This window comes from Oncorhynchus gorbuscha, linkage group LG13 (genome assembly GCF_021184085.1).
Source record: "Oncorhynchus gorbuscha isolate QuinsamMale2020 ecotype Even-year linkage group LG13, OgorEven_v1.0, whole genome shotgun sequence".
Lineage (NCBI taxonomy): Eukaryota > Metazoa > Chordata > Actinopteri > Salmoniformes > Salmonidae > Oncorhynchus > Oncorhynchus gorbuscha.
The window spans coordinates 8,883,253-8,905,308 of NC_060185.1; the positions used below are offsets into that span (position 1 = coordinate 8,883,253).

At 46.7% G+C, this 22,056-nt stretch overlaps 1 protein-coding gene across 1 annotated transcript in view; it reads left to right on the forward strand.

Annotated features, from left to right (window-relative positions):
• Positions 1-1,294: 1,294 nt before the first annotated feature.
• LOC123992483 (protein phosphatase 1D-like) overlaps positions 1,295-22,056 on the forward strand; it is a 24,775-nt gene continuing 4,013 nt past the window's right edge. The window contains exons 1-3 of the mRNA XM_046293648.1: positions 1,295-1,987; positions 15,438-15,666; positions 21,544-21,668. Coding sequence (XP_046149604.1) covers positions 1,444-1,987; positions 15,438-15,666; positions 21,544-21,668 — 898 coding nt within the window. The 5' untranslated portion in view covers positions 1,295-1,443. The remainder of the gene's footprint in view (positions 1,988-15,437; positions 15,667-21,543; positions 21,669-22,056) is intronic.

The following is a 22,056-nucleotide window of genomic DNA, read 5'->3' on the forward strand; positions in this document are numbered from 1 at the left end:
TGTTCATCGACTACAGCTCAGTGTTCAACACCATAATGCCCTACAAGGCCATCACTAAGCTCAGGACCCGGGGACTAAACACCTCCCTCTGCTCCTAAACCCTGGACTTCCTGACGGGCCGCCCCCAGGTGGTAAGGGTAGGCAACACCACACCCGCCACGCTGACCCTCAACACGGGGGCCCCTCAGGGGTGCGTGCTTAGTCCCCTCCTGGACTCCTTGCTCACCCACAACTGCGTGGCCACGCACGACACCAACACAGTCGCGAAGAAAGTACGACAACGCCTCTTCCCCCTCAGGAGGGTGAAAAGATTTGGCATGGGTCCTCAGATCCTCAAAATGTTATACAGCTACACCACTGAGAGCATCCTGACTGGTTGCATCACCGCCTGGTATGGAAACTGCTTGGCATCCAACCACAAGGCATTCGAGAGTAATGCGTACAGCCCAGTACATCACCGGGGCCGAGCTTCCTGCCATTCAGGACCTCTATACCAGGCGGTGTCAGAGGAAAGTCTGGTCGTCGAGGACGTTGATTAAGGAAGCACCACACACCGGTCAGATTCAGAGGGGTTGGGTTAAATGCGGGAGGACACATTTCGGTTGAATGCATTCAGTTGTGCAACTGACTAGGTATCCCCTTTCCTTCCCCCGATCCTGCCCCCTTTCCTGCTAAATAGTTAAGCTAATAGCTACCCGAACCATCTGCATTTGACCCTATTGCAGGAACTCTCGACTCATCACATATGCTGCTGATACTGTTAATTATCTATCCTGTTGCCCTAGTCACTACCTCAACCTATAATTGTCAGTGGCGGTCAGTGCCATTTAAGATGAGGGAGGATGATTATTATGTTTTTGCATGGCCTTATTTCTATTACAACATATTAGATGACTGTCATTGACACTAAAATGTTCCCTATCCCCACCTGACGAGTTGCTATCCTATGAATGAAAGTTTACAACGTAGGAGCACAGGTCGAGAGAAATGTGAGTAATCAAGGTGACAGACGGTGACACATTCAATACCACCTTGCACACTCCCGTATATATATATATATATATAGCCAAGCTATTGTTACTATGTAGGCCTGTATATATTCCTCGTGGAATTATTTTTCTCTCTGCATTGTTGAGAATGGCCGTAAATAAGCGATCTGATCCACTGTTAGTCGACACCTGTTGTTTATTATGAAGCATGTGACAAATACATTTACACATCCAGTAGGTGGCGCACTGGTGCATTTTTCCGGACATTACCCCCAGTTGATACAGCTCTGACGTCAATGCGTTCCTGAGCATGCCTACAAGGCTTGAAAATAAACAAAGACCGAAAGCGGGCGATTGATCATTAAGCTGCCATAAACTTAACTTAAAATACTTTTGAAACCATTTTTAGGTACTTACAAACCCCCAGCATCTGAAGAAAGACGTCTCTACAGCCATGGAAAACGCATTGTTGATGCGAGTGAGTGTTTTTTCCGATCAGGGAGGCAGAAAATACATGGAGGATGTTACCGAGGTAGTAATGGAGCCCGAGCCGGGGGAAGACGAGCTGAACTCGGACGAACAAGATGAGACCAAATGGAATAGCTCGACGACGGACATTGTGCCGGAAAAGCCTGAAAACGAGCATCAAGATCGGACTGCACACAACGATCCTCTATCTGCCTCTGCATCCACTACAGTTACATGGACACAACATGTACAAAATGGGAACCAACGTTTTGCAGCTGCTGCACTGGCAGGATCGAAAGTGGAGAGTACTCCGGCTGCGACCAAGAGCGATAACCGGCCCCAGCGCTCAGTGGCTTTCTTCGCGGTGTTCGATGGCCACGGAGGCCGCGAAGCAGCGCAATTCGCAAGGGACTATTTGTGGGAATTCATCAAGAAACAGCGGGGCTTTTGGTCCAAGGATGACGAAGAAGTGTGTGCAGCTATTCGCAAAGGTTTCGTTGCATGCCACCATGCCATGTGGAAAAAGCTACGTAAGTTAAATAATCATTAATGAGTCTATGTAGTTAGCTTTGTACATTGGGATTTGTGTTTTTTTAATGTTTTCTAAATGCATCTAGTGCAAACGCTAAGACTGAAATGGCCACCACAGGCTGAATGTGTGGTTTGGGTTCTCAGGCTTGGCTAGTAAAATAAATATACCACGGCTTGCCATCTGTCTGTAGAGCAAAGAAAAAGACATCCCGTGATTCTCTAAACCCCTCCAACCTATCAGGTCACACTCAACAGGGCGAGGGGGGTTCCGTGAATTAGGGTCACACTCAACAGGGCGAGGGGGGTTCCGTGAATTAGGGTCACACTCAACAAGGCGAGGGGTGTTCCGTGAATTAGGGTCACACTCAACAGGGCGAGGGGTGTTCCGTGAATTAGGGTCACACTCAACAGGGCGAGGGGGGTTCCGTGAATTAGGGTCACACTCAACAGGGCGAGGGGTGTTCCGTGAATTAGTGAGGGGAAGTTGAGCTCTTTTTACAGACTCGACTCGTCAAAATCAGAATCAAAAGAAAAGTCCAAATCTATCGACTCATTTCGTAATGCCCAGAGCCCTACCGGCGAACTGAAATCTCGAAAGAGTCATGATTCTACAAGCCTCCCTTTCACATGTATTTAACTAGGGCAAGTCAGTTAAGAACAAATTCTTAACAATGACGGCCTACCGGGGAACAGTGTGTTAACTGCCTTGTTCAGGGGCAGAACAACCTTTCGGTCCAACGCTCTAACCACTAGGCTACCTGCCACCCCACATGTCCTTCATCATAGGGGTTTGCTTATTGAAGCTGTCATTTGTGATAGACTTGTACATTGTTTACACGTGTTGATTACTAGGCATACAAATAAGAATATTTCCTGATACATTTGAAACGAGCTCTAGTTGTGTCCGCAACCGAACTAGATTGTGAACGACTCTTGAATGTATTGCTTGTCTTCGATGAGCACTGAGCTGCAGTGAGGGTGATGAGAGCACACACACACTCACTCCACTGAATAGCAGGCTGGTGATTGCTTTTGATTGATTGATTGATTGATTGATTGATTGCTTGCAGATTGTCACTGATTCCTTCCAAACCACTCATTGTTGAATTTGTGATTTCCAACTTGTTGTGTAATGGCCGATGAGCACCGGTACGTTTTATCTATAATTTCTTCACATGACAAGGATTAAAAAGCGCAGTAAATTGTTTGACTTGATTCATGATGATTGCTAGCTAAGATTTTGAAAGTATGATGTTGACATGAGTCCAATCAAAGCTACACTAGATATAATGTGATTTGATGTCATTTTACCTGTGGTCAATGATCTTGAGCCTTCTTGGATGAGCACTTCTAATGTAAACTCTATGGTAGCACCCAGGGGCTTGAATTTTCAAGCTCTACTCTTAGATTTGGCAGTTAGGTAGTGTCCCCATGAGTGACAGAACACTGAGCCAATCACGGGGCAACTCGAGAACATTACCAACCCCTAGGCTCTCTATTTTCCACTGACTGCCCCACCACCACAGAGAGCACTGAGCTAGGCTGAACCACACCTGCATTTTAGAGCTGCCTTACTCAATAAAAAAAAAAAAAAAAAGAGAGACCATGTTTGTATGGAGGCTTAATTAACTGCGTTCAAAACAACTGGGAACTCAGGAAAAATACGAGGTCAAATCATGAGGTCAGTAATCTCTGGTCAGAAAGTTGGAGCTCAAGAAAGAGGCCAAAGTTCGCGAGTTGGAATTCTGAGTTGGATGATCGTTCAAATCCAATTTTCCCAGTTGGAACTTTTTATTTATTTTAAATATCAGTTCCTGTTTGTTTTGAACACACTGAAGTTGGAAAGATTCATTTTGATCACGTGCTTTTTCAAACCGTGTGTTGTAATATATGAGATCACACTGATTTTCGTCGTAGTTCCGGTGCTTTCTTCGATTCCAAGCTGATTTCAAACACCGACCTCTACTGGACAACATACTTAATTTTTTATTTTACCTTTATTTAACTAGGCAAGTCAGTTATTAAGAACAAATTCTTATTTTTATTCTTATGTAGTTCAGATTTTTGTACTAAACATTTCACTTGACCGGTAGCTTAACGTAGGGAACTTTGCACCACAAACATTCAGGGACGTATTTGGGTATTTGGTTCAAATAATTCGTTTTTATTTAGTATAGTATAAAGCTTCTGTCTTATTAAGCATCCTTAAATAATAACATTATGTTTTTTTTAAATAGTCACCTTGACCACATCAAAAGGGGAAGCATGATGTGTAAGATGTGAGCCTGGTATTCCAACTGATTATAGGTTTCTGAAGCCGACAATCTTCTGCTGTGCTACAGAGTTTTGATGAAAACAGTGGAGGAGAAGGAAAAAAAACGTCTATCTGATAATCACACGCTGCTATTTTATTCCTGACCAGCAGATGTCACTGATGTGCATTGCAAACAGATAATGAAGTAATGTACCATTTTTTGGGGGGCACAGCTCTAGCAGACCAAACAAACTTCAAAATGAACGAGTCACTCAGGAAAAACGAATTTTGACTCCTTGAGTCCGTAAAAAGAGAAGTTTATAAAATAACTAATGGTTATTACTATTTACCATAGTCTACTGGTAAATAGCCCACCCATTTTCACCTACCTCATTCCCATACTGTTTTTGTACTGTTTTTTATTTATTTACTTTTCTGCTCTTTTGCACACCAATATCTCTACCTGTACATGACCATCTGATCATTTATCACTCCAGTGTTAATCTGCAAAATTGTATTATTCGCCTACCTCCTCATGCCTTTTGCACACATTGTATATAGACTGCCCATTTTTTTCTACTGTGTTATTGACTTGTTAATTGTTTACTCCATGTGTAACTCTGTGTTGTCTGTTCACACTGCTATGCTTTATTTTGGCCAGGTCGCAGTTGCAAATGAGAACTTGTTCTCAACTAGCCTACCTGGTTAAATAAAGGTGAAATAAAAAAAATAAAAAAATGGTTCACGAAACGGCACACCGCTACCGCGAATGGGATTTTCCCATAGTGCCTTCCTCTGTTTGCTTTCGATACACATGACAATGGTTCAGCTGCGTGTTTGGAAAGAGTTGACGACGGTTGTTTGACCTCGATGACATAACAAATCAGGTTTATTGCTGGAGGAGGCAGGCCAGGCAGCATGTGAGATCTGATATGGTTGGTTGTGAAGGAGAGTGTATGAAGCAGCATATTCTATACCCCCCCCCCTTCTCTTATCATTTGATGAACAAGTCTCTTGGCCTATCAGCTGTGAGGGCAGTCGTATTTAGGGCGGTCATCAGCGATTCACTCTGGTTCTTTCGACTGCCCTGTCAAGTCACTAGAACACAGTGGATACAAACTGTAATCTAGACCTGGGAAAACTCAAGGATGTGCATTTGTCTTTGAGCCCAGTATTAACACATCTGATTCAACTAAATCAACTAAATCAAGTCCTGGATTAGATGAGTCATGTGTTTGTTAGTGCTGAGTGCTGACCTGGAACAAACTTGTGCAAGTAACTACTTGTTATGCCAATGGATGTGTCACTAATGATACCCTATACCAGGGCTGTCCAACCCTGTTCCTGGAGAGAAACCCTCCTGTAGGTTTAAACTCCAACCCTGTTCCTGGAGAGAAACCCTCCTGTAGGTTTACACTCCAACCCTGTTCCTGGAGAGATTACCCTCCTGTAGGTTTACACTCCAACCCTGTTCCTGGAGAGACGCCCTCCTGTAGGTTTTAACTCCAACCCTGTTCCTGGAGAGATGCCCTCCTGTAGGTTTACACTCCAACCCTGTTCCTGGAGAGATGCCCTCCTGTAGGTTTACACTCCAACCCTGTTCCTGGAGAGATGCCCTCCTGTAGGTTTACACTCCAACCCTGTTCCTGGAGAGATGCCCTCCTGTAGGTTTACACTCCAACCCTGTTCCTGGAGAGACGCCCTCCTGTAGGTTTACATTCTAACCCTGTTCCTGGAGAGACACCCTCCTGTAGGTTTTAACTCTAACCCTGTACCTGGAGAGATGCCCTCCTGTAGGTTTTAACTCTAACCTACAGGAGGGTATCTCTCCAGGAGTATAGTTGGGAGTATAAACCTACAGGAGGGTATCTCTCCAGGAGTATAGTTGGGAGTATAAACCTACAGGAGGGTGTCTCTCCAGGAGTATAGTTGGGAGTATAAACCTACAGGAGGGTATCTCTCCAGGAGTATAGTTGGGAGTATAAACCTACAGGAGGGTGTCTCTCCAGGAGTATAGTTGGGAGTATAAACCTACAGGAGGGTATCTCTCCAGGAGTATAGTTGGGAGTATAAACCTACAGGAGGGTGTCTCTCCAGGAGTATAGTTGGGAGTATAAACCTACAGGAGGGTGTCTCTCCAGGAGTATAGTTGGGAGTATAAACCTACAGGAGGGTGTCTCTCCAGGAGTATAGTTGGGAGTATAAACCTACAGGAGGGTATCTCTACAGGAGTATAGTTGGGAGTATAAACCTACAGGAGGGTGTCTCTCCAGGAACAGGGATGGACAGCCATAATTCACTACTACTTACGCCTCCCCAGACTTGTCACAGGTGTTGATAAAAGGTCTGTCTGGGTCTGTGTTTAGATTGAGATAGTAGTGTGTTTGTAATCTGGAGAAGCATCAGTCTCTCATCCTGACCCTGTCGTGTGTTCCTCCGATCTCACTGGCCTGGTGTCGGGTCTGTGAAGACGGCAGATGAAGTTGTGTCTTTTTAGTTTAAAGGTCATGAACAGTCAATCGTGTTTTTCATCCAATTTGATATTTGAAGGAAACCAGATCAAAGTATGAAAAATGACTGTTGCTTCTACATTGATTAAGGTTAATCATGAAGTTACTGGTTTCCTCCCCCCGTGTCAAACACTAGGATTCATTATTAAGGTGAAAACACCTCATTTTAATTACATCAATGGTAACATGATATTCTTTTACCTAATTTAAATAAGTTCTGCCTTCTAACCAAATACACCAATGGTAACATGATATTCTTTTACCTAATTTAAATAAGTTCTGCCTTCTAACCACTAACCAACATCTGAGAAGGGTTTGCAGAGGGATGTGGTTTATATAGCCAGATGGCAACTTTACTGGTGCCAACATTTGACTGTAGGGTGTCAGCAAATATAATTAAAAGTTTACCCTATTCATCTATGGCAAACAAATAGTTACTGTATGTGTTTCCCCTTTCAACTGTGTCTGGTGTTAGCTAGCTAGGGCTTCATCTGTGTCTGGTGTTAGCTAGTTACTGGCTAGCTAGGGCTTCATCTGTGTCTGGTATGAGCTAGTTACTGGCTAGCTAGGGCTTCATCTGTGTCTGGTATGAGCTAGTTACTGGCTAGCTAGGGCTTCATCTGTGTCTGGTATGAGCTAGTTACTGGCTAGCTAGGGCTTCATCTGTGTCTGGTATGAGCTAGTTACTGGCTAGCTAGGGCTTCATCTGTGTCTGGTGTTAGCTATTTACTGGCTAGCTAGGGCTTCATCTGTGTCTGGTGTTAGCTAGTTACTGGCTAGCTAGGGCTTCATCTGTGTCTGGTATGAGCTAGTTACTGGCTAGCTAGGGCTTCATCTGTGTCTGGTATGAGCTAGTTACTGGCTAGCTAGGGCTTCATCTGTGTCTGGTATGAGCTAGTTACTGGCTAGCTAGGGCTTCATCTGTGTCTGGTATGAGCTAGTTACTGGCTAGCTAGGGCTTCATCTGTGTCTGGTATGAGCTAGTTACTGGCTAGCTAGGTCTTCATCTGTGTCTGGTATGAGCTAGTTACTGGCTAGCTAGATATATGCCATCTTAGCTGGCTAGCTAGGTCTTCATCAGTCATGTGCTGGCTACTAGCTAGGTCTTCATCTGTGTCTGGTATGAGCTACCATTTGCTGGCTAGCTAGATATATGCCATTTAGCAGACGCTTTTATCCAAAGCGACTTACAGTCATGTGTGCATACATTCTACATATGGGTGGTGAGAGGGAATTGAACCCACTACCCTGGCGTTACAAGCGCCATGCTCTACCAACTGAGCTACAGAAGGACAGGGCCTCATCTGTGTCTGGTATGAGCTACTTGCTGGCTAGCTAGGTCTTAATCTGTGTCTGGAAAGAGCTACTTGCTGGCTAGCTAGGTCTTCATCTGTGTCTGGTATGAGCTACTTGCTGGCTAGCTAGGGCTTCATCTGTTTCTGGTGTTAGCTAGTTACTGGCTAGCTAGGGCTTCATCTGTGTCTGGTGTTAGCTAGTTACTGTCTAGCTAGGTCTTCATCTGTGTCTGGTATGAGCTACTTGCTGGCTGGCTAGCTAGCTAGTTCTTCATCTGTGTCTGGTATGAGCTACTTGCTGGCTGGCTAGCTAGGGCTTCATCTGTGTCTGGTATGAGCTACTCGCTGGCTAGCTAGGGCTTCATCTGTGTCTGGTATGAGCTACTTGCTGGCTAGCTAGGTCTTCATCTGTGTCTGGTATGAACTACTTGCTGGCTGGCTAGCAAGGTATGAACTACTTGCTGGCTGGCTAGCTAGGTCTTCATCTGTGTCTGGTATGAGCTACTTGCTGGCTAGCTAGGTCTTCATCTGTGTCTGGTATGAGCTACTTGCTTGCTAGCAAGGTATGAACTACTTGCTGGCTGGCTAGCAAGGTATGAACTACTTGCTGGCTGGCTAGCTAGGTCTTCATCTGTGTCTGGTATGAGCTACTTGCTGGCTGGCTAGCTAGCTAGTTCTTCATCTGTGTCAAGTATGAGATACTTGCTGGCTGGCTAGCTAGGGCTTCATCTGTGTCTGGTATGAGCTACTCGCTGGCTAGCTAGGTCTTCATCTGTGTCTGGTATGAGCTAGTTACTGGCTAGCTAGGTCTTCATCTGTGTCTGGTATGAGCTACTTGCTGGCTAGCTAGGTCTTCATCTGTGTCTGGTATGAGCTACTTGCTGGCTAGCTAGGTCTTCATCTGTGTCTGGTATGAGCTACTTGCTGGCTAGCTAGGTCTTCATCTGTGTCTGGTATGAGCTAGTTACTGGCTAGCTAGGGCTTCATCTGTGTCTGGTATGAGCTAGTTACTGGCTAGCTAGGGCTTCATCTGTGTCTGGTATGAGCTAGTTACTGGCTAGCTAGGGCTTCATCTGTGTCTGGTATGAGCTAGTTACTGGCTAGCTAGGGCTTCATCTGTGTCTGGTATGAGCTAGTTACTGGCTAGCTAGGGCTTCATCTGTGTCTGGTATGAGCTAGTTACTGGCTAGCTAGGGCTTCATCTGTGTCTGGTGTTAGCTAGTTACTGGCTAGCTAGGGCTTCATCTGTGTCTGGTGTTAGCTAGTTACTGGCTAGCTAGGGCTTCATCTGTGTCTGGTATGAGCTAGTTACTGGCTAGCTAGGGCTTCATCTGTGTCTGGTATGAGCTAGTTACTGGCTAGCTAGGGCTTCATCTGTGTCTGGTATGAGCTAGTTACTGGCTAGCTAGGGCTTCATCTGTGTCTGGTATGAGCTAGTTACTGGCTAGCTAGGTCTTCATCTGTGTCTGGTATGACCTACTTGCTGGCTGGCTAGCTAGGTCTTCATCTGTGTCTGGTATGAGCTACTTGCTGGCTAGCTAGATATATGCCATTTAGCAGACGCTTTTATCCAAAGCGACTTACAGTCATGTGTGCATACATTCTACATATGGGTGGTCCCGGGAATTGAACCCACTACCCTGGCGTTACAAGCGCCATGCTCTACCAACTGAGCTACAGAAGGACAGGGCTTCATCTGTGTCTGGTATGAGCTACTTGCTGGCTAGCTAGGTCTTAATCTGTGTCTGGAAAGAGCTACTTGCTGGCTAGCTAGGTCTTCATCTGTGTCTGGTATGAGCTACTTGCTGGCTAGCTAGGGCTTCATCTGTTTCTGGTGTTAGCTAGTTACTGGCTAGCTAGGGCTTCATCTGTGTCTGGTGTTAGCTAGTTACTGTCTAGCTAGGTCTTCATCTGTGTCTGGTATGAGCTACTTGCTGGCTGGCTAGCTAGCTAGTTCTTCATCTGTGTCTGGTATGAGCTACTTGCTGGCTGGCTAGCTAGGGCTTCATCTGTGTCTGGTATGAGCTACTCGCTGGCTAGCTAGGGCTTCATCTGTGTCTGGTATGAGGGCTTCATCTGTGTCTGGTATGAGCTACTTGCTGGCTAGCTAGGTCTTCATCTGTGTCTGGTATGAACTACTTGCTGGCTGGCTAGCAAGGTATGAACTACTTGCTGGCTGGCTAGCTAGGTCTTCATCTGTGTCTGGTATGAGCTACTTGCTGGCTAGCTAGGTCTTCATCTGTGTCTGGTATGAGCTACTTGCTGGCTAGCAAGGTATGAACTACTTGCTGGCTGGCTAGCAAGGTATGAACTACTTGCTGGCTGGCTAGCTAGGTCTTCATCTGTGTCTGGTATGAGCTACTTGCTGGCTGGCTAGCTAGTTCTTCATCTGTGTCTGGTATGAGCTACTTGCTGGCTAGCTAGGGCTTCATCTGTGTCTGGTATGAGCTACTTGCTGGCTAGCTAGGTCTTCATCTGTGTCTGGTATGAGCTACTTACTGGCTAGCTAGGTCTTCATCTGTGTCTGGTGTTAGCTACTTGCTGGCTAGCTAGGTCTTCATCTGTGTCTGGTGTTAGCTAGTTACTGTCTAGCTAGGTCTTCATCTGTGTCTGGTATGAGCTACTTGCTGGCTAGCTAGGTCTTCATCTACTTGCTGGCTGGCTAGCACTGGCTATGAACTTCATCTGTGCTGGCTGAGCTAGCTAGCTAGGTCTTCATCTGTGTCTGGTATGAGCTACTTGCTGGCTGGCTAGCTAGGTCTTCATCTGTGTCTGGTATGAGCTACTTGCTGGCTGGCTAGCTAGGGCTTCATCTGTGTCTGGTATGAGCTACTTGCTGGCTAGCTAGGTCTTCATCTGTGTCTGGTATGGGCTACTTGCTTGCTAGCAAGGTATGAACTACTTGCTGGCTGGCTAGCAAGGTATGAACTACTTGCTGGCTGGCTAGCTAGGTCTTCATCTGTGTCTGGTATGAGCTACTTGCTGGCTGGCTAGCTAGCTAGTTCTTCATCTGTGTCTGGTATGAGCTACTTGCTGGCTGGCTAGCTAGGGCTTCATCTGTGTCTGGTATGAGCTACTCGCTGGCTAGCTAGGTCTTCATCTGTGTCTGGTATGAGCTACTTGCTGGCTAGCTAGGTATGAACTACTTGCTGGCTGGCTAGCAAGGTATGAACTACTTGCTGGCTGGCTAGCTAGGTCTTCATCTGTGTCTGGAATGAGCTAGTTACTGGCTAGCTAGGTCTTCATCTGTGTCTGGTATGAGCTACTTGCTGGCTAGCTAGGTCTTCATCTGTGTCTGGTATGAGCTACATTTACATTTAAGTCATTTAGCAGACGATCTTATCCAGAGTGACTTAAAAATTGGTGCATTCACCTTATGAGATCCAGTGGAACAGTCACTTACAATAGTGCATCTAAATCTTAAAGGGGGGGGAATACTTATCCTATCCTAGGTATTCCTTAAAGTGGGGGTTTCAGGTGTCTCCGGCTGGTGGTGATTGACTCCGCTGTCCTGGCGTCGTGAGGGAGTTTGTTCCACCATTGAGGGGCCAGAGCAGCGAACAGCTTTGACTGGGCTGAGCGGGAGCTGTACTTCCTCAGTGGTAGGGAGGCGAGCAGGCCAGAGGTGGATGAACGCAGTGCCCTTGTTTGGGTGTAGGGCCTGATCAAAGCCTGGAGGTACTGAGGTGCCGTTCCCCTCACAGCTCCGTAGGCAAGCACCATGGTCTTGTAGCGGATGCTACTTCAACTGGAAGCCAGTGGAGAGAACGGAGGAGCGGGGTGACGTGAGAGAACTTGGGAAGGTTGAACACCAGACGGGCTGCGGCGTTCTGGATGAGTTGATCTGGGTTTAATGGCACAGGCAGGGAGCCCAGCCAACAGCGAGTTCAGTAATCCAGACGGGAGATGACAAGTGCCTGGATTAGGACCTGCGCCGCTTCCTGTGTGAGGCAGGGTCGTACTCTTCGGATGTTGTCTGAGCATGAACCTACAGGCTGGCTACCGCCTTGATGTTGGTTGAGAACGACAGGGTGTTGTCCAGGATCAAACCAAGGTTCTTAGCGCTCTGGGAGGAGGACACAATGGAGTTGTCAACCGTGATAGCGAGATCACTGGGCAGTCCTTCCCTGGGAGGAAGAGCAGCTCCGTCTTGCCGAGGTTCAGCTTGAGGTGGTGATCCGTCATCCGTGATATGTCTGCCAGACATGCAGAGATGCATTTAGCCACCTGGTCATCAGAAGGGGGAAAGGAAAGATTAGTTGTGCATTCGTCTGCATAGCAATGATAGGAGAGACCATGTGAGGTTATGACAGAGCCAAGTGACTTGGTGGGAGAATACTTAGGGCCTAGCCAGGTTACTGGCTAAAGCTAGGGGCTTCATCTGTGTCTGGTATGAGCTACTTGCTGGCCGCTGTTCTTCATCTGTCTGGTATGAGCTTGTTACTGGCTAGCTAGGCTTCATCTGTGTCTGGTGCTTAGCTAGTTACTGGCTAGCTAGGGCTTCATCTGTGTCTGGTAGAGCTGGATTACTGGCTAGCTAGGGCTTCATCTGTGTCTGGTATGAGCCTTGCTGGCTGGCTAGCTAGGTCTTCATCTGTGTCTGGTATGAGCTACTTGGCTAGCGGATGGGCTTCATCTGTGTCTGGTATGAGAACTTGCTGGCTAGCTAGGTCTTCATCTGTGTCTGGAAAGAGCTACTTGCTGGCTAGCTATTCTTCATCTGTGTCTGGTATGAGCTACTTGCTGGCACAGGCTAGGGCTTCATCTGTTTCTGGTGTTAGCTAGTTACTGGCTAGCTAGGGCTTCATCTGTGTCTGGATTAGCTAGTTACTGTCTAGCAGGGTCTTCATCTGATGTTGGTAGAGCATGAACTTGCTGGGAGCGGGGTCTTCATCTGTGTCTGGTATGAGCTACAGGGTGTTGTCCTGGCTCAAACCTAGGTTCTTCATCGTGTCTGGATGAGGCTACTTGCTGGCTAGCAAGGTATGAGCTAGATGGCTGGAGCAAGGTATGAACTCCTTCCCTGGCTGGGAAGGTATGAGCTACTTGCTGGCTGGCTCAGCTTGAGGTGGTGATCTTCATCTGTGTCTGGTATGAGCTACTTGCTGGCTGGCTAGCTAGGTCTTCATCTGTGTCTGGTATGAGCTAGTTGCTGGCTGGCTTAGCAATGATGCTGGGAGGACTTCATCTGTGTCTGGTATGAGCTAAGCTGGACTTGGTCTTCATCTGTGTCTGGTATGGGCTACAGAGTTACTGGCTAGCTAGGGCTTCATCTGTGTCTGGTATGAGCTACTTGCTGGCTAGCTTGTTCTTCATCTGTCTGGTATGAGCTAGTTACTGGCTAGCTAGGGCTTCATCTGTGTCTGGTGTTAGCTAGTTACTGGCTAGCTAGGGCTTCATCTGTGTCTGGTATGAGCTAGTTACTGGCTAGCTAGGGCTTCATCTGTGTCTGGTATGAGCTACTTGCTGGCTAGCTAGGGCTTCATCTGTTTCTGGTGTTAGCTAGTTACTGGCTAGCTAGGGCTTCATCTGTGTCTGGTATGACCTACTTGCTGGCTGGCTAGCTAGGTCTTCATCTGTGTCTGGTATGAGCTACTTGCTGGCTAGCTAGGGCTTCATCTGTGTCTGGTATGAGCTACTTGCTGGCTAGCTAGGTCTTCATCTGTGTCTGGAAAGAGCTACTTGCTGGCTAGCTATTGCTTCATCTGTGTCTGGTATGAGCTACTTGCTGGCTAGCTAGGGCTTCATCTGTGTCTGGTATGAGCTAGTTACTGGCTAGCTAGGGCTTCATCTGTGTCTGGTATGAGCTAGTTACTGGCTAGCTAGGGCTTCATCTGTGTCTGGTATGAGCTAGTTACTGGCTAGCTAGGGCTTCATCTGTGTCTGGTATGAGCTAGTTACTGGCTAGCTAGGGCTTCATCTGTGTCTGGTATGAGCTAGTTACTGGCTAGCTAGGGCTTCATCTGTGTCTGGTATGAGCTAGTTACTGGCTAGCTAGGGCTTCATCTGTGTCTGGTTAGCTAGTTACTGGCTAGCTAGGGCTTCATCTGTGTCTGGTATGAGCTAGTTACTGGCTAGCTAGGGCTTCATCTAGCTAGGGCTTCATCTGTGTCTGGTATGAGCTAGTTACTGGCTAGCTAGGGCTTCATCTGTGTCTGGTATGAGCTAGTTACTGGCTAGCTAGGGCTTCATCTGTGTCTGGTATGAGCTAGTTACTGGCTAGCTAGGGCTTCATCTGTGTCTGGTGTTAGCTAGTTACTGGCTAGCTAGGGCTTCATCTGTGTCTGGTATGAGCTAGTTACTGGCTAGCTAGGGCTTCATCTGTGTCTGGTATGAGCTAGTTACTGGCTAGCTAGGGCTTCATCTGTGTCTGGTGTTAGCTAGTTACTGGCTAGCTAGGGCTTCATCTGTGTCTGGTATGACCTACTTGCTGGCTGGCTAGCTAGGGCTTCGTCTGTGTCTGGTATGAGCTACTTGCTGGCTAGCTAGGTCTTCATCTGTGTCTGGTATGAACTACTTGCTGGCTGGCTAGCAAGGTATGAACTACTTGCTGGCTGGCTAGCAAGGTATGAACTACTTGCTGGCTGGCTAGCTAGGTCTTCATCTGTGTCTGGTATGAGCTACTTGCTGGCTGGCTAGCTAGGTCTTCATCTGTGTCTGGTATGAGCTACTTGCTGGCTGGTGTGTGTGTGTGTGTGTATATCATTAATGCAATTTCGATGTTTGAGTTGCTTTGTGTTTCACCAAATTTGCTTGAGATAAACTCACTGCAACGCTATTCACTGCATACAAGTTGCTTGCCGTAGGCGTTTCAGAGAAGCTGTCAGTCAAGGCAACCTCATGAATGTAAGCTCCTTGCCCCCACTCAGACTGTCGTTTCAAAAAGTACTTTTCAGAAACGCTGTTCAGGACCTTTAAAAAAAAAAGTGGAGTTCCTTCCTAACTGTTATTGCAGGCAGAGACCTCAGGTAAGAAGCTTTAGTCTGACTCCCAATGCTTCTTCTAAGGCTGGGCAGCTTCCAATATTTTTTAACATGTTATCTCTCTCTGTTCTCTCTTTCTGTCTCTCTCTCTCTTTCTGTCTCTCACTCTCCCTCCATGTCTTTTTCTCTCTCTCTCTCTCTTTTCCTTTCTTCTCTCTCTTTCTCTCTCTCTCTTTCTGTCTCTCTCTTTCTCTCTCTTTCTCTCTCTCTTTCTGTCTGTATGTATTTCTCTTTCTGTCTTTCTTTCTTTCTATCTCTCTCTCTCTCTCTCTCTCTCTCTCTCTCTCTCTCTCTCTCTCTCTCTCTCTCTCTCTCTCTCTCTCTCTCTCTCTCTCTCTCTCTCTCTCTCTCTTCTCTCTGTCTCTCTCTCCCCCTCCCTGTCTTTTCCTCCCTCCATCTCTCTGCAGCCGAATGGCCCAAGACTTTCACAGGGTTACCCAGCACATCAGGCACCACGGCCAGTGTCGTGGTAGTCCGGGGGAACCGCATGTACGTGGCCCACGTAGGAGACTCTGCCATAGTGTTGGGGGTCCAGGATGACCCCTCTGACCAGTTCATCAGGGCCGTGGAGGTTACACAGGACCACAAGCCTGAGCTGCCCAAGGAGAGGGAACGCATCGAAGGGCTGGGGGGCAGGTAAGATTGACCAACACATACTACAGTACTAGGTTAGTTGTCCAGCCAGCCAACTGGAGAACTAACTAACTCAACATTGTAATGTTTTGCCTGTCTGACAGACTAGCCTAACTAACACATACTACTGTACTAGGGGCCCCAACCGTACCCTCATGTGACTGTGCATCCAAAACAACAGGGCAATGGATTAGAGCCAAAGAGAATCTCTCTCTCTCTCTCTCTCTCTCTCTCGTGCTCTCTCTCTCTAGAGCAGGGGTGTCAAACTCATTTCGCATCGTGGGCCACATACGGCCTAGGGAGATGTCAAGTGGGCCGGACCATTAAAATTATACCATACTCTGCTATAAATAACCAAAATATCATGTCTTTCCTTTGTTTTGGGTTAGAGTCTAGAGGGACAGACAGACTACTGTTGAACTGACTGGGTGACTAGACTAGAGGGATGGATAGACTACTGTAGAACTGACTGGGTGACTAGACTACTGTAGAACTGACTGGGTGACTAGACTACTGTAGAACTGACTGGGTGACTAGACTACTGTAGAACTGACTGGGTGACTAGAGGGATGGACAGACTACTGTAGAACTGACTGGGTGACTAGACTACTGTAGAACTGACTGGGTGACTAGACTACTGTAGAACTGACTGGGTGACTAGACTACTGTAGAACTGACTGGGTAACTAGAGGGATGGACAGACTACTGTAGAACTGACTGGGTGACTAGACTACTGTAGAACTGACTGGGTGACTAGAGGGATGGACAGACTACTGTAGAACTGACTGGATGACTAGACTACTGTAGAACTGACTGGGTGACTAGACTACTGTAGAACTGACTGGGTGACTAGACTACTGTAGAACTGACTGGGTGACTAGACTACTGTAGAACTGACTGGGTGACTAGACTACTGTAGAACTGACTGGGTGACTAGACTAGATGGATGGATAGACTACTGTAGAACTGACTGGGTGACTAGACTAGAGGGATGGATAGACTACTGTAGAACTGACGGGGTAACTTGACTACTGTAGAACTGACTAGGTAACTTGACTACTGTAGAACTGACTGGGTGACTAGACTACTGTAGAACTGACTGGGTGACTAGAGGGATGGACAGACTACTGTAGAACTGACTGGCTGACTAGACTAGAGGGATGGATAGACTACTGTAGAACTGACTGGGTGACTAGACTACTGTAGAACTGACTGGGTGACTAGACTACTGTAGAACTGACTGGGTGACTAGACTACTGTAGAACTGACTGGGTGACTAGAGGGATGGACAGACTACTGTAGAACTGACTGGGTGACTAGACTACTGTAGAACTGACTGGGTGACTAGACTACTGTAGAACTGACTGGGTGACTAGACTACTGTAGAACTGACTGGGTGACTAGACTACTGTAGAACTGACTGGGTAACTAGAGGGATGGACAGACTACTGTAGAACTGACAGACTACTGTAGAACTGACTGGGTGACTAGACTACTGTAGAACTGACTGGGTGACTAGACTACTGTAGAACTGACTGGGTGACTAGACTACTGTAGAACTGACTGGGTGACTAGACTACTGTAGAACTGACTGGGTGACTAGACTAGAGGGATGGATAGACTACTGTAGAACTGACTGGGTGACTAGACTAGAGGGATGGATAGACTACTGTAGAACTGACGGGGTAACTTGACTACTGTAGAACTGACTAGGTAACTTGACTACTGTAGAACTGACTGGGTGACTAGACTACTGTAGAACTGACTGGGTGACTAGAGGGATGGACAGACTACTGTAGAACTGACTGGGTGACTAGACTAGACGGATGGATAGACTACTGTAGAACTGACTGGGTGACTAGACTACTGTAGAACTGACTGGGTGACTAGACTACTGTAGAACTGACTGGGTGACTAGACTACTGTAGAACTGACTGGGTGACTAGACTACTGTAGAACTGACTGGGTGACTAGACTACTGTAGAACTGACTGGGTGACTAGACTACTGTAGAACTGACTGGGTGACTAGACTACTGTAGAACTGACTGGGTGACTAGACTACTGTAGAACTGACTGGGTGACTAGACTACTGTAAAACTGACTGGGTGACTAGACTACTGTAAAACTGACTGGGTGACTAGACTACTGTAAAACTGACTGGGTGACTAGACTACTGTAAAACTGACTGGGTGACTAGACTACTGTAAAACTGACTGGGTGACTAGACTACTGTAGAACTGACTGGGTGACTAGACTACTGTAGAACTGACTGGGTGACTAGACTAGAGGGATGGACAGACTACTGTAGAACTGACTGGGTGACTAGACTACTGTAGAACTGACTGGGTGACTAGACTACTGTAGAACTGACTGGGTGACTAGACTACTGTAGAACTGACTGGGTGACTAGACTACTGTAGAACTGACTGGGTGACTAGACTACTGTAGAACTGACTGGGTGACTAGACTAGAGGGATGGATAGACTACTGTAGAACTGACTGGGTGACTAGACTAGAGGGATGGATAGACTACTGTAGAACTGACTGGGTAACTTGACTACTGTAGAACTGACTGGGTGACTAGACTACTGTAGAACTGACTGGGTGACTAGACTACTGTAGAACTGACTGGGTGACTAGACTAGAGGGATGGATAGACTACTGTAGAACTGACGGGGTAACTTGACTACTGTAGAACTGACTAGGTAACTTGACTACTGTAGAACTGACTGGGTGACTAGACTACTGTAGAACTGACTGGGTGACTAGAGGGATGGACAGACTACTGTAGAACTGACTGGGTGACTAGACTAGAGGGATGGATAGACTACTGTAGAACTGACTGGGTGACTAGACTACTGTAGAACTGACTGGGTGACTAGACTACTGTAGAACTGACTGGGTGACTAGACTACTGTAGAACTGACTGGGTGACTAGACTACTGTAGAACTGACTGGGTGACTAGACTACTGTAGAACTGACTGGGGACTAGACTACTGTAGAACTGACTGGGTGACTAGACTACTGTAGAACTGACTGGGTGACTAGACTACTGTAGAACTGACTGGGTGACTAGACTACTGTAGAACTGACTGGGTGACTAGACTACTGTAAAACTGACTGGGTGACTAGACTACTGTAAAACTGACTGGGTGACTAGACTACTGTAAAACTGACTGGGTGACTAGACTACTGTAAAACTGACTGGGTGACTAGACTACTGTAGAACTGACTGGGTGACTAGACTACTGTAGAACTGACTGGGTGACTAGACTAGAAGAGGGATGGACAGACTACTGTAGAACTGACTGGGTGACTAGACTACTGTAGAACTGACTGGGTGACTAGACTACTGTAGAACTGACTGGGTGACTAGACTACTGTAGAACTGACTGGGTGACTAGACTACTGTAGAACTGACTGGGTGACTAGACTACTGTAGAACTGACTGGGTGACTAGACTAGAGGGATGGATAGACTACTGTAGAACTGACTGGGTGACTAGACTAGAGGGATGGATAGACTACTGTAGAACTGACTGGGTAACTTGACTACTGTAGAACTGACTGGGTGACTAGACTACTGTAGAACTGACTGGGTGACTAGACTACTGTAGAACTGACTGGGTGACTAGACTAGAGGGATGGATAGACTACTGTAGAACTGACTGGGGTAACTTGACTACTGTAGAACTGACTAGGTAACTTGACTACTGTAGAACTGACTGGGTGACTAGACTACTGTAGAACTGACTGGGTGACTAGAGGGATGGACAGACTACTGTAGAACTGACTGGGTGACTAGACTAGAGGGATGGATAGACTACTGTAGAACTGACTGGGTGACTAGACTACTGTAGAACTGACTGGGTGACTAGACTACTGTAGAACTGACTGGGTGACTAGACTACTGTAGAACTGACTGGGTGACTAGACTACTGTAGAACTGACTGGGTGACTAGACTACTGTAGAACTGACTGGGTGACTAGACTACTGTAGAACTACTGACTGAACTGACTGGGTGACTAGACTAGAAGACTGACTGACTAGAACTGACTGGGTGACTAGACTACTGTAAAACTGACTGGGTGACTAGACTACTGTAAAACTGACTGGGTGACTAGACTACTGTAAAACTGACTGGGTGACTAGACTACTGTAGAACTGACTGGGTGACTAGACTACTGTAGAACTGACTGGGTGACTAGACTAGAGGGATGGATAGACTACTGTAGAACTGACTGGGTGACTAGACTAGACTACTGGGATGGATAGACTACTGTAGAACTGACTGGGTAACTTGACTACTGTAGAACTGACTGGGTGACTAGACTACTGTAGAACTGACTGGGTGACTAGACTACTGTAGAACTGACTGGGTGACTAGACTAGAGGGATGGATAGACTACTGTAGAACTGACTGGGTGACTAGACTAGAGGGATGGATAGACTACTGTAGAACTGACTGGGTAACTTGACTACTGTAGAACTGACTGGGTGACTAGACTACTGTAGAACTGACTGGGTGACTAGCCTACTGTAGAACTGACTGGGTGACTAGACTAGAGGGATGGATAGACTACTGTAGAACTGACTGGGTGACTAGACTAGAGGGATGGATAGACTACTGTAGAACTGACTGGGTGACTAGAGGGATGGACAGACTACTGTAGAACTGACTGGGTAACTTGACTACTGTAGAACTGACTGGGTGACTAGACTACTGTAGAACTGACTGGGTGACTAGACTACTGTAGAACTGACTGGGTGACTAGACTACTGTAGAACTGACTGGGTGACTAGACTACTGTAGAACTGACTGGGTGACTAGACTACTGTAGAACTGACTGGGTGACTAGACTACTGTAGAACTGACTGGGTGACTAGACTACTGTAGAACTGACTGGGTGACTAGACTACTGTAGAACTGACTGGGTGACTAGACTACTGTAGAACTGACTGGGTGACTAGACTACTGTAGAACTGACTGGGTGACTAGACTACTGTAGAACTGACTGGGTGACTAGACTACTGTAGAACTGACTGGGTGACTAGACTACTGTAGAACTGACTGGGTGACTAGACTACTGTAGAACTGACTGGGTGACTAGACTACTGTAGAACTGACTGGGTGACTAGACTACTGTAGAACTGACTGGGTGACTAGACTACTGTAGAACTGACTGGGTGACTAGACTACTGTAGAACTGACTGGGTGACTAGACTACTGTAGAACTGACTGGGTGACTAGACTACTGTAGAACTGACTGGGTGACTAGACTACTGTAGAACTGACTGGGTGACTAGACTAGAGGGATGGACAGACTACTGTAGAACTGACTGGGTGACTAGACTACTGTAGAACTGACTGGGTGACTAGACTACTGTAGAACTGACTGGGTGACTAGACTACTGTAGAACTGACTGGGTGACTAGACTACTGTAGAACTGACTGGGTGACTAGACTACTGTAGAACTGACTGGGTGACTAGACTACTGTAGAACTGACTGGGTGACTAGACTAGAGGGATGGACAGACTACTGTAGAACTGACTGGGTGACTAGACTACTGTAGAACTGACTGGGTGACTAGACTAGAGGGATGGACAGACTACTGTAGAACTGACTGGGTGACTAGACTACTGTAGAACTGACTGGGTGACTAGACTAGAGGGACGGACAGACTACTGTAGAACGGACCGCATCACTAGACTAGAGGAATGGGCTCTCTCCCTCCTATCTCCAGTGTGATAACTGTCCTGTCTGTCTCTCTCCCTCCTATCTCCAGTGTGATAACTGTCCTGTCTGTCTCTCTCCCTCCTCCTATCTCCAGTGTGATAACTGTCCTGTCTGTCTCTCTCCCTCCTCCTATCTCCAGTGTGATAAAGAAGTCTGGTGTGAACCGGGTGGTGTGGAAGAGACCCAGGCTGACTCATAACGGGCCGGTCCGGAGGAGCACCGTCATGGACCAGATACCGTTCCTGGCCGTGGCCAGAGCTCTAGGTATGTCGTGATGGTTGTTGGTGCAGAGATTCCCTAAGTTCCACAAAAGTATTTAAATGATATGTAAATTGTTTATGATTAGTGAATTCCATCATGTAGTTAATTTTTTTAATACTTCTCCCTATTAGCTGAAGTCAGCCTTTGAGCTATGACTCTAGCTGTTCTGTTCTGAACAGATTCACAAATCCTGGGATTTGTGGTGTGCTATGTTGGGATTTGTGGTGTGCTATGTTGGGATTTGTGGTGTGCTATGTTGGGATTTGTGGTGTGCTATGTTGGGATTTGTGGTGTGCTATGTTGGGATTTGTGGTGTGCTATGTTGGGATTTGTGGTGTGCTATGTTGGGATTTGTGGTGTGCTATGTTGGGATTTGTGGTGTGCTATGTTG